This window comes from Thunnus thynnus, chromosome 10, assembly GCF_963924715.1.
Source record: "Thunnus thynnus chromosome 10, fThuThy2.1, whole genome shotgun sequence".
NCBI lineage: Eukaryota > Metazoa > Chordata > Actinopteri > Scombriformes > Scombridae > Thunnus > Thunnus thynnus.
The window spans coordinates 28691091-28704385 of NC_089526.1; the positions used below are offsets into that span (position 1 = coordinate 28691091).

At 39.2% G+C, this 13295-nt stretch overlaps 1 protein-coding gene across 2 annotated transcripts; it reads left to right on the forward strand.

Annotated features, from left to right (window-relative positions):
- The first annotated feature begins 729 nt into the window (after positions 1 to 729).
- Positions 730 to 13197, forward strand: LOC137191916 (matrilin-2-like). Of its 2 annotated transcripts, none has more exons than XM_067602403.1 (13): positions 730 to 860; positions 3252 to 3379; positions 3524 to 4096; positions 4214 to 4336; positions 5146 to 5268; positions 6293 to 6415; positions 6655 to 6777; positions 7466 to 7588; positions 8620 to 8742; positions 9595 to 10005; positions 10125 to 10277; positions 10698 to 10790; positions 12902 to 13197. In XM_067602403.1, exons 2-13 carry the CDS (start codon positions 3253 to 3255, stop codon positions 12955 to 12957), a joined length of 2151 nt encoding a protein of 716 aa, XP_067458504.1. In that variant the 5' UTR covers positions 730 to 860; position 3252; the 3' UTR covers positions 12958 to 13197. The 2 variants fall into 2 exon arrangements, with proteins under 2 accessions (XP_067458504.1, XP_067458503.1); XM_067602402.1 differs by having other exon boundaries at positions 744 to 860; positions 3235 to 3379.
- The last annotated feature ends 98 nt before the right edge of the window (positions 13198 to 13295 follow it).

Sequence of the window (13295 nt, forward strand, 5' to 3'; positions counted from 1 at the left end):
TTTTAGTTGGACTGTCTGACAACATGAATTAATGGTATTTTCTCTTTGACTTCAAATATGTTTTCCCTGTGAGATCCTGGCTTTATAACAGCTTATTCTCAAATGGTTTTGAATTATTTAGGTTATACTGTAGGAATAAGCAGACAAATCTGCACAAATGCAGACTCTGAACTTTTAAATATTATTTAAAATCAGGTAGAAATAATTGTCTCCACATTTTCGTCTCATAAAACATGTCACAAACAAATACAAACCTTGTGAGTTGTGCACAATGATCTAGCAAAGTCAGGGCCCTTAAATGTCTCAATTCAGTGCCTAAAATTTCTTTTAATTTGTAAAATGAGGGATTAAGTTGTCTAAATTAATCCTAAAATTAAATTAACGCTTAATATATGGACAGACTGATGAGTACAAGCAAGATATAGAGCTTGACTTTGACTCAAATTCAACTAGTTTACCCCTTACAGTTACTTATACCATGCCCATTCTACCTTAATCTTCATATAAAACATCTAAAGAGGATTTTAAGATATATTCAGGGGTTCAGTCTCAGCTATCAGGAATCAAAGTGAGTAAAAATATCTGGAAGAAACATACTGTTTCACTAACGGATAAGTTAAAGTTAAACAAGAGGCGTCTCTGTGGTTGGAGTCAGAGGCGAAACAGGGGGAGTAAACAGAGAAACAGAGAGTGGATGGAGTAAGGGGCAGAGCAATGCAAGTGCCTGAACAGATACAGAAAGACAGACAGCTGGGATATATGCATGTTCACAATCTGGAGCTCCTTTCTTGACTCTGTGCTGGGATTTATTCAGAAACTTTATTTGCAGAAGTTGAAAATTTGTCGGTCTTGATAACAAGGTAAGTAGTTTTTAATTTATTGTCCTGATAATATATGGACATTTTTATACTGGAGCAATACCTTCTTTACCTACATATAACTTTTTTTTGTTAAGAGAAGTAATAATTTTTCTTCAACTTTTTTTATTTTTAAAAACATGGGAAAAATGTGGATTCACCAGCCGCCACCTGTTCTGTATTTACTTAAGATTAGGCAACATTTTCTTTTGGCTGCATCATGAAAAGCCATCAAGGTCTAAAATGTGCAAAACAAATCAGTTCCCATGAAACATCGGTACATGCTGCTTTGTATTTCATAGTAAACACACATCCTTGCCTTTAATTCATGAGGAAATGTAAGAGGTGTTGCTCTGTGATGGAATCCCACCATCTCAGCCACACACACACACACACACACACACACACACACACAATTTAGGAAATTAATAACTCAGTTTTATTTTAAAGAAAGTGTAAAAGGACACATTTTTGTTCTTACTTTGCCACAGATGTATGAGTTGTTTATCACAATCCCTCCTTATCATAGTGTTTTGGGAAATGTATTAAATGAACTGCTTGTTGACCCATGTTGATGACAGAGATTTGTTGAGAGTGAGACGTTTAAGGCTACTGTAAAGCTAGTACATTTCTTATACAGACTGGTAGATTTGAATGAACCCACTGTCAGACTTGTGGCAGAGGGACATCAAACAGATGTGGGGTCAGGGGTCGACAGCTCTGTGTGGGATGCAACATAGATATCTGACCCCTGCAGGTCTCAGGTCAGCAGATACCATATACATGTCTATGTGGGACTGTTCATCTGCCGGAGCTGTGAACAGACCGAGCTCTGAGTCAATGTCATCACCCTGAACAGTGTTGAGAGAGCTGAAATCCTGAAATTACTGAACTTACATGTTAAGACTCCTCCTAAACGACCAATACCATGTCATTCTGTTTGTGAATGTGGGTATATTTGCTATTTCTACACTGATCAAAGACTGTTTTCAGACAGCAGTGGAGCCTGCAGTCGGAATGTGACAGATAGTGAACGACTCTCCTGAGGACTGGATAGGGAAACAGTCTGTGGGACTTTTCAGCCTCTCCTAAATCACTTCAAGCCACCTATGCAGCAAAATACCCAGAAGCCAATTCTTATGTAGTTTAGTCGACTTCATGTGAGGACAGATGGGAAAACATGACCTTCCTGTGTAGCTCACACTTGTTCAGAAACACAATCCCAGGTGGAATGCTGCCATAAATTAAAGTAGATGTGTTCAATTTACAAATATAATATGGCATTTGAAATTAGCTGCTTCCTGTGGCTCTGCAGGTACTTGTGTGTATTACAACTATACGCAGTAAAATGTGAAATCTGAAGCTGGTTGGGTCAAATATGCAGGAGGTGAAAGTTCTCCCTATTTATATCCCTCCTCATCATTAACGTATATGTATCACTTAACCAGTCACCTCACTGACAGTGTCACTATATTTGTTTCCTACACCACGGAGGTTGTGTTTTTCAGTCCTGCGTGCTTATTTGTTTGTTTGTCTGTTATTTGACATGATATCTCAAAAAATAATTAGAGATTTCAGTAAAATTTGGTGGACACAGGAAGAACTGTTTTTTAGTGTGAATAACGCCATCATGTGGCCATTTATAAAGCACATTACATGAAGTTCAAGGTTCAAGGAAAGAAATATATAGAAAATGGATACTTGTTTCCATGTTAAGAGATTGTTAACCAATTTTGAAAACAGTTCTTTTCAACATTACTTCAACAAATTTCCTCCAAATGTCATTGAATTTGGTATGTCTGGATTAGCCTGAAAAAGTTATGTATTTGTGTTTCAATGTGTCATACCATTCTCTATTAGCTGGTATCCACACTGTTCTGGGTGCAGCCTATTGGAAATAAACCACCTTAAATTTTAATTGTGCAGTTACAGCAATGACAGGTGCACACATCATGCTTCTCCAAGCAATCCTGCAGACTTTTATGGCTTTACACCTTTAGGTTGTGATCCAGCAACATAATACATTTTAATTCCACAAATCAGTGGTTATAAATTTGATTCATAATAATTAAAATTTTTGCATAATTCATCTTTGTACAAAGCCCTAATATTCCCAGACAGGATTTATGTATTTTCCAAAAATCATGGCCACCACTACACACCGTGTGTATTTTGATGCAGAATTTGATCTGGAGACAGATAAAAAATATCTAAAAAGAAATTCTATCATCAAAATAACACAATTTCCTGCTCGTCCTTTTTTTTAATCTCTCATTCTCTATTTTGTACTCTCCACTCAAGCAGGCTCTGCTTGTATTGCATTGTGGGAGTATTATCATCAACTCTTAGTGCTTTCCTCTCTTTATAAACGCTGCAGTTGTCACTTCTCATCAGAATGAGGTCCCTGGCCCTCGGCCTCTTCTGCCTGTTGTGCTGTAATGCAGTTCGGCTGGACAGAAGGCATCCCAGACCCATCACAGCCAGAGGGCAAAATGAGACTACTGTCCAAACCAAAGCAGTGGGTAAGTGAATGTATATTTATATCTGTTTTACCATCTGCACATTTGTCCAACTCTATCTAAGATACAAAGTCAAACAGCTTTCTTTAGATTTTGGTCCAAACTTGGTTTCCAGATCTCAAACTACCTCCATGTCTTTGGTCACAGAGAACCCTTGCAAAGGCATCCCACTGGATTTCGTCTTTGTCATCGACAGCTCCCGAAGTATCCGCCCCAATGACTACGAGAAGGTCAAGACATTCATCATCAACCTGCTTCAGTTCCTTGAGGTCGGCCCTGAAGCCACGCGGGTCGGTCTGCTCCAGTATGGCAGCGTGGTCCAGAACGAATTCTCCCTCAACACCTTCACCACCAAGGCTGAGGTGGAGAAGGCTGTGAGGAGCATGAAGCACCTTGCCACAGGAACCATGACAGGTCTGGCCATCCAGTACACCATGGAGACAGCCTTCAGTGAGGCAGAGGGAGCACGACCAGCAAACCTGCACATCCCACGGATCGCTATGATTGTGACTGATGGGAGGCCTCAGGACACAGTGGAGGAGATTGCAGCTGAGGCCAGGCAGGCCGGCATTCAGATCTTTGCTATTGGAGTGGGCAGAGTGGATATGAACACATTGAAGGCCATAGGGAGCGAGCCACACTCTGAGCATGTGCACCTGGTGGCCAACTTCAGCCAGATAGAAAGCCTCATCTCAGTGTTCCAGTCCAAACTGTGCGGAGGTGATGAATCCCATCTACATCTCAGTTTTTATGCCTATGTCCCTTCTCATTTAAGCATGTTTGTTTGCACCCTTTTGTTTGAGTGTCTGTGTTTGTGTGTGTGCATGCATGCATTAGGTTCAGAGATGTGTGATGTGGTGGACCATCAGTGCCAGCATATCTGTGTGAGCAGCCCTGCCTCTTACAGGTGCAAGTGTAGGAAAGGTTTCACCCTCAACCCTGATGGCAAGACATGTAAAGGTGAAGGATCTTCTTTCTCTAATCTGATGTGTTCTTTTTAAAAATGCATTCACACAGGAAAAGGTGACTTTTCTTTTTGAACTAATCTTTTCATCCCTGGAGGCTGGCCGGTGCAACTAGTCTTCTTGGTTACAAAGCAGCTTTACTTGGAAAACATGACAAAGGGAAGGACTAAAGGGGACTGAAAAATTAGAACCACTATTGTATCCCCACAATGAATTCCTATATAGTAGAGACATTGCAGGTCATCTGTTAGTACTTTAAAGCGGCTATAATAAATATTTATATTAAATTTATATTAAAAATGCATCATATGACTACTTTGTTCAACCAAAATCAGCTTTAAAGAACATTTTGGTGCCCTTTAGCTCTTTGTTTTGGTTTTCCAGCAGCAGCTTTTCCTGTTTTCAGAAGCAGGCAGCTGCTTTCAGCAAAAAAAAAGCTCTAAACCCAACCATACACTACCTGCCCACAACCAAATGCCAGACAGACAAAGTTAGTGACTAGCTGGTGAACATAGTGGCGCATTTAACCACTAAGCGCCAAATATTTCCTTCAGAATCCCCAAAAAGCAAAAATTAGAGTGGACACAAACACGACTCCAAATGAATGCTAATGTTCCTCTGTGTCTGCTGGATGTGTATCTCTTTGGTTACAAGTTCACCATATCAACTCAAGGTAATATATATGTCAGTGTTTTTGTTTACAGCTTGTTTTTACTGCCCCAAAGTGGCCAAAATCTGTTGTTTTATTCTGCAAACTCCAAGGTAGATGACAGTTGGATTTCTCTCCATGTTGCCACTCTGCAGCTGAGGATATGTGTGCTGTGGTGGATCATGGCTGTGAACACATCTGTGCCAACCTGCCTGATGGTTACGAGTGCCGCTGTCGTCCAGGGTATCAACTCAACATAGATTTGAAGACGTGCAACAGTAATAATACCTTTCTTACTTTCCCAGGCCATCCGCTCTTCATCTCCCTCCATGTTTTTCCTCCTCCGTCACTGGTTGGCTTACACTCTTCTTTCACTTCCTTTTCTTTTACTTCTCTTTTACTCTTCTACAGTACCCCAAGCTTTACACCATGCTTTTACTCCGCAGATTTACATCCTGACTTCATCTGGTTGGTGTCGGTTGATTCTGCTTTCCTTATATACAGTCCATTAATCAGTCTTAAACCACCATAAATACACAAGTACACAAAACAACATAATCATAATGTTTTTAGAATTGTTTTACAACATACCATGTTTACCCTTTATTGATTATGGACACTGCCCATATCAGCAATATAGATAACACATTTGATGAATAAAACTTGATGTACTGGAATAGAGTTGTTCAATGTGTTTAGTTTTGATGGACTTCCAATCCAAATCAGAGCCAGCAGTCTTCCTGCCAGTGATGTCTCTCCACCCACTGTTGGAAAACTTCCCTTTTGCTTCTCAAGTGAATGTTAACAGAAAGGGAAGTGGGGGAGATTTCCTGAAGGAAGTGTGCTTTTGCAATCATCAGAGCAGCTGCTAAGATGCAGAGGTGTATCCAGGGTGTCAAAGTATCACTGACATCAAAACAAGAATATGGGTTCACAGCTCAGCATCTTTTAAATAGTCTTTTTGAGAATGGATTTTTGTGCACGACAGATTCTTCTCTTAACTTTGTGTGTTTTGTTCTTGTATACTCAGTGTGCATGTGTTGGTCTGAAAAGTGTTATGCATACAGAAAAAAATAGTAAATACAGCAAGAAGAAGAAGAAGAAGAAGAAGAAGAAGAAGAAGAAGAAGAAGAAGAAGAAGAAGAAGAAGAAGAAGAAGAAGGAGTTATAGAAGAAACAATATTGGTTTCACTGGAAGTAGTGCTACAATAGTATATTTATAGCAGTAGTGAAGTAGTGCAATTAGCAGCAGCAGTACTAGTTGTAGAAGCATTACTTTAATAAACAATTAATCCCCCACAGAAATAGACTACTGTGACTTGGGGAACCATGGCTGTGAGCACGACTGCTTCAGCGTTCCAGGGTCCTACATCTGCAGGTGTAAGAAGGGCTATGTCCTCAATCTGGATGGCAAGACCTGCAGCAGTAAGTTCTTTTGGTGATCTGGTAAGATGACTGGAAACACAGTCACTTTACAGTAGCAGCTGTGCAAGAAGGTGCAGTTTGAGACAGGCACATTTGCATGCACTCACAACTTGAGCTGAATGAGAAATAAAGTCAAGCATCAAATGAGCTGCATTAAGCTGCCACAGACAGTGAATAGTAAAGCATTAACAAGAAACAATCCCTCTGCTCTTTTCTGTTTCTCACCTATTGACACCCAGAGATTGATCACTGTGCTGATGGCACCCACGGGTGTGAACAGGAGTTTATGAACACAGAAGACTCATGTGTGTGTAAATGCAGAAAAGGCTACACACTCAGACCTGATGGGAAAACATGCAAGAGTAAGTGTCCAATGCTTCTTTTCTCTTATTACTGTTATTTCAACAAATAAAGGAAGATTTTCTTTGTAATTTTGTGTTCCTACAGCAGCTGCACACTATGAAGTTTGAAAGTTAATCATATTCAGATCCTTCAAAATTATTTAGCAGTATAGGGTTATATATCACTGATACACTGGAACAATATAGTAAAGATATATATACATGTAATTTTGCAGTGATTGGGATCATGAATTGTGCCTTAATGAATATGTCAGAAGTGCAAAGTCATACTAGCAGCAACTAGAGGCTGTTATATTCATTATACTCCACAATATGAAGAAATTCAGCTCTGAGAGAGCTAGCACAATAAGTAGGGTTCATCCTTTGGGGGCAATAAATATCTACAAAAATGTGGAAAGATGCAACATACTGTGTTTAACATCACCATCTTTCTCTGCCAAAAATGATTGATTGCAGAGGTTCACTACTGTGCCCTTGATACCTTTGGATGTAAACAGTAGGTTATGATCTCCGATGAGTTATATGTTTAAAGGCAGAAAAGGCTACACACTAACATCTGATGGGAAAATATGCAAAAGCGCTATTCAACATTTAATCACCACAGGTGGTAAATGCTTTTCATGAGTCAGAATAGGTTTTATAAGTAATTATTCTTAGTCTTACCTAATAAACTGACTACTTCCTGCAGAGATTGATCACTGTGCTGACGGCAGTCACGGGTGTGAACAGGAGTTTATGAACACAGAGGACTCCTGTGTGTGTAAATGCAGAAAGGGCTACATACTCAGACCTGATGGAAAAACCTGTAAGAGTAAGTGTCAAATGCTTCTTTCCTCTTATTACTGTTATTTTTAACAAGCAAGGATTTTCTTCTAAATTTCACAGTGAAGTCTTATTGATTTACACCATGTGTGATGTTATATAGCCTTCATTCATATCTATTATTGATGTCCTATTTTGACCTGTTTTGCATCAGAACTACAGGACTGTGTGAACAATTTGTCTCTGGGGTTGACGCCATTGTGCAACACGATCACAAGCATGTTTACTATATCACAAGAAGAAACTTGATAATTATTTGATTATCTTGAATCTTGAAAAGTCAGACCTTACTTCATGATGTTCTTACAGGGCCTGTACACGATACAGTTTTACAGTTGATCATGTTCAGATCTAATCCTCAACATTATTTAGCTGTCTGGGATTACATTCATCCTCTGTGGATTATGAATAAACTCAGTAAATTTTGTACAATTTCATACAACCTGTCCATGAGATTTTGATATTTCTAATATATAATAATTCTATACATTTTGGCCTCATAGTGACAGTATAGGAGATGTCAGGGGGTCACCAAAATCACTCATCTCACTCACTCATCCATTGACGATAATAAGTGGCCAGTAGCTTTTAACATAGTGTATCTGACTTTGAAAAACAAACTTAAAAGACTGATGCATTTCAACATGATAAAAAATAATACCATGCTTAATTGTTGGCTCTTGGTTTATTGTTTAAAAAATCCTGTATAGCCCATGTCACAGAAAACAGACACACATCTCTCTCTACTAAAATGATTCATTGCAGAGCTTGACTACTGTGCCCTTGATACTGCTATAAACTGGAGGTTAAGAACACAGATGGCATGTGTGTGTGTGTAAATGCAGAAAAGACTATGTGCTCCAATCTGATTGGAAAACATGCATGAGTTCTATTCATCTGTTTCTGACTCATGTATTTAAGACGCAGATGTGATACTTTTAATCACCACAGTAGTTATTTGATTTTCTCAGTAATAACTTTTTTTATCCTGTCTGTTCTTTAACCAATTATTCCCTGCAGAGATTGACCATTGTGCCGACGGGAAACACGGCTGTGAGCAGGAGTTTATGAGCACAGAGGATTCATGTGTGTGTAAATGCAGAAAAGGCTACACCATCCAACCTGATGGGAAAACATGTCAGAGTGAGTCCAAGCTCAGTCATTGTCATGAATATTTAGTAAACTGCAACCAAGGGATGTGATGTGGATATTCAAAGTCAATGATTCAGTGAGTTACTACAGAATAGAATTGCCTTGTATAAGATAATAGTTAAAAAATGTCCGCATAGCAGAAGATAGAGTTGATAGTTGTGAGAGGCAAAGTCAACAAAATTCAGAATATAATCTTTCATCTGCAAATGTTGACACAACAGTTTCTATCTTCTATTCCAGTATTTATATGTTACATAATTTTGGATACATTTTGAACTGGTTGTGAGGTCAGTTTTAATCCCAGCGCTTGCTAAAATTCTAGTTTTCCCCTCCCCCCGGATTAAGGTGAATATTCTATTTATGTTTACCATGATGGGGCCTCAGATAGTTATACATGTGTTACGTGTTTTGTAGCCTTTTCCTTATGGACTAACCTTCACTTGATGTTTTTAATGTTGATGACCATGACGGAGGATTTACAGATACTTGAATTTCAGTGGCCAAATATTGTCATTTTAATCACTAACAACTCTGTACCTCCACAATGTGTCATATAAATAAGCTGTCAACATCATGTTCATCGTTGTTAAACTCATAAGTTTGGATCTGTGCCAAACAGTGGACTGTGGTTGTGAGCACCAGTGTGTCAGCACCACAGACTCCTACATCTGCAGATGTTTTGAAGGATTCATGCTGGCTGAGGATGGAAAGAGCTGCAAATGTGTTAAATCAACCTTCTTTGATAGAGATACTTTCTTTTAAACTTTCACTTACACTAAAGTAGTCACAGTAAAAAGGACTATTTGTTGTAAAACATGTATTTGATGTTCTTGTTTCTGACAGAACCAGATTGTGGTGATAGAGTCATGGATCTAGTTTTTGTCATTGATGGCTCCAAGAGTCTGGGCCCTGCCAACTTTGAGCTAGTAAAGCAGTTTGTAAACGCTATTGTGGACTCGCTGGACATCTCCAAGACAGGCACACATGTTGGTCTTCTTCAGTACTCCAACAAGGTCCGCACAGAGTTCACCCTGGGCCAGTACACCGCAGCGCAGGACATCAAACGAGCTGTGGCCCGCATGGAGTACATGGGGAGAGGATCCATGACTGGCTCAGCCTTACGCCACATGTTTGAGCTCAGCTTTTCAGCCAAAGAAGGGGCCAGGCCGAACATCCCACGTGTCAGCATTGTGTTCACTGACGGGAGATCACAGGATGATGTTTCCGAATGGGCTAATAAAGCAAAGAACTCTGGTACACTTGTTATCTCACCATCCAGATGCACTGCAGTCTCTAATCAAAATATTCATTTCAAATATTCATTCTTTCTAGCAGCAGTTCTCTGTCATTATCCCGTTTTCTTTTACTTTCAGGAGTCACAATATATGCCTTGGGTGTTGGCAAAGCCATTGAACAGGAGCTGAGGGAAATAGCATCAGAACCTGATGAGAAGCACCTTTATTACGCTGAAGATTTTGAGAAAATGGGAGAAATTACTAAGAAGCTCAAATCCAGGATATGTAAAGGTACTCCACACATGGCTGAACCACTTTGCCAAATAGGGTCTCCAAAATGGTGGCTTAGTTAAAATGTCAAAGAATGTCAGATCAACAGTTAAAGTTCAGTTTCCTACGAGCCAGTTTCTTAAAAATGTAGTTTTCAACACTTTCTTCTATTACAATAGTGCATCACTGCCACCTACTGCTACCTTAATGATCACTGATCGGATCAGAGCAGCAGCACCATGCATTAGTCTATATCACCTAAATCATCAGTTGTCTCTGCTCTGCTGTCATAGTATAGACTGTATTTCATCCACGTTTACTACATTCTCTACAGGCAGAGACAGGAAGGGAAGCCTGCAGGGAGAGATTTGAAGAGATAGGGTGAGAAAAAGGCTGAGAGAGAAAAGATAAGAAAAAATATTTTCTTTATTTTCTCCACAGACAAACCAGCTGATGAAAACATGTGCCATTGTGAGAACGTGATAATGTTTCAAGACCAGGTCACCAAGAAACTGAAGAACCTGGTACAGAATAATATCCTTTTCTGAATAGCTGTCTATCTCAGAGACACATTAACATTCATGTTTTTCTGGTAATTTAAGTCAGCTCTGCCTCTGCTAAAGTATCTGCCAAAGGTAATCATCTGTAATCATAGAAGACTAGTGCAACTGCATAGACAACTATCCGCTGCAACTGTTTCAAATCAACAGGAAAACATAATGTTAAAATCCTTCCTGTGATTTTGGTTTTGAGTCTGGTTATTTGCTTTCAAGGATGTTTTTTCAGGGCAGACTGTGCCGTGCTGAGAGGTGACCAACAATGCTGATGAGGGCAAAAATGATTTCATGTGTCAGCTGTGCACTTTGAAGTACTTTAAAATAAATAAATAAATAGAAATGTATTGGGCATTTTATGCCTTTATTAGATACGGGCAGTAGAGTGAGATGACAGGAAATGAGGAGAGAGAGAGATGGTTTTGGTGTATTACATGCAACAAAAGTCTGCTGCTAGAACTGAACCAAGGACATGAGGCCAAAAATAAATGGAAATTAAATCAATATGTGTCTGTAATGGATTAGTAAGACCAGTAATATGCACATATTGACTCAAAGTCCAGCTGAAATTAAATTGGCTTTTTGTCTACTACAGCACACATATCTGCTCTGTAAATCACTTGTCCTGTTCTCCTTTGAGAAAAAAATCTGAAACCAAAAGGGAGAAATTAATATTTTCAACTCTTTGATTTCATGATGTTAGTTTTACATTATTTTGATGAAATACTGTTCCATCATCCGCTTACGTAGCTGGTCCTTATTTCAACACAGCAAATCAAATCTTTGAATGAAGCGATAACGTGGCGTTTGATCATAGGCAGAGCAGACAGTCACACTGAGCCTGATAGCATCCTGCTACACAACACAAGAACCACAGACTCTGAACAACAACCCATGTTAGCTTCCTTCCTTCTGATCTAACGTATAAACATGAAATCACGTCTTGTCCTGCACCTTAGCTTGTTGAACAAGCCACCAAACAAATAATCACATAGATGCTGGTTTGGTCACTGCCCTTCAAGATTCCTGTCTGTCCATTACTTGGAACTATTTGCAGTTTGTTTACTTTGTCTCTGTTCTGTACGGTGTAATACCGATAGCCTGCCAGTAATGTCAATCAAACAAGCCTCTGACACGCCTCCCCAGCCGCTGAGACAAAAAGGAGAATTTCTGATGTTTCCCTTAAGACCTTTTCTCTTCATTCTAATAATACAAAACTATTGATACATTTAAAAACTATGATGACATTATTTTTGACTGCAAAGAGGGATAATTAAATGTGATTCCAGTTGGACTTTAAAGGTGCAGTGTATAGGATTTAGTGACATCTAGTGGTCTGGGGGGAGGTTACAGATTGCAACTGAATACCCCCCCCCCCCCCCTTTCCAAGTGTGTAGGAGAACCAGGTAGCCATGGAACTCCTGAAAAACGTGAAAGGGCCAGTGTTTGGTTTGTTTGTTCTGGGCTACTGGAGAAACATGGCGGTGCAACATAGCAGCCTCCATGGAAGACGACCTGCTCCCTGTGTAGAATATAAAGGGCTCATTCTAAGGTAACGAAAACACAGTGATTCTGTGCTAAACAGAACTTGAGGCATTGTTGCAGTTTCAAGTTTTTGGTTTCACTTTAAAATCCATCATGTGGAGCAAATAGAGGAAACAATAGCTAATAAATACAAGGTGTGCCAGATGGTGCCACAGATCTATGCTACTTGTAAGATGGCAAATGTTTCTTTGAGAATGGAATATCTTACTTTGTCATTAAAAGATATAAGCCTTCCTTGAACAGTGGTCTAAAATCATCTAAGGAACTAAAATGGTGTTGATGTTGTATCTTACAATCAGTGTACACCTGTGACATCATCAGTCTAAGTGATGCAACTGAGAAGCAATCAGCTGGCACACCTGATTTATTATTTGTGGTTTCCTGACACCCCTACCTGCTCCTGATGATAGAGATAGTTTGAGAAACCCTTTTTTTTTTGGAGTAACTCTCCTCTTATATATTTTAAATATCAGTGGATTTCCTGGTTTATAGAACTCTGTAGGTTGTGTGTTTATTTGGATCTGCTACTTTCTTTAACATGCCCACTTGAAGCCATGTCAAAGAAGCTGGAGACACTTGAGAATCAACTTGTGCACAAATGAAAGGCTGAGACTCGTCCTTCCCCCCTCTTAACTGTGGCGTGGCATTTCACGGGATCCCTTTAATCCTGCTTGACGAGCTACACTGAAACATATGCAAATGCAATGCTTTCTACTGAAGCTATTTATACACTTTTGTATACAGCACAATGTATTTTTGCTTAAAATGTTCTTTGTTATGTAATCCAAATAAAGGTAATATGTCTTTGTACAGTAGATTGACAAATAAACATTTTACAATCACATTTTTTTAGGCTTTGTGATTATTACTATAGGTAACATTTAAACAATCCCAAATTCATCTATGGTACCTAATTATCACAACAGACAGAACTTAATGA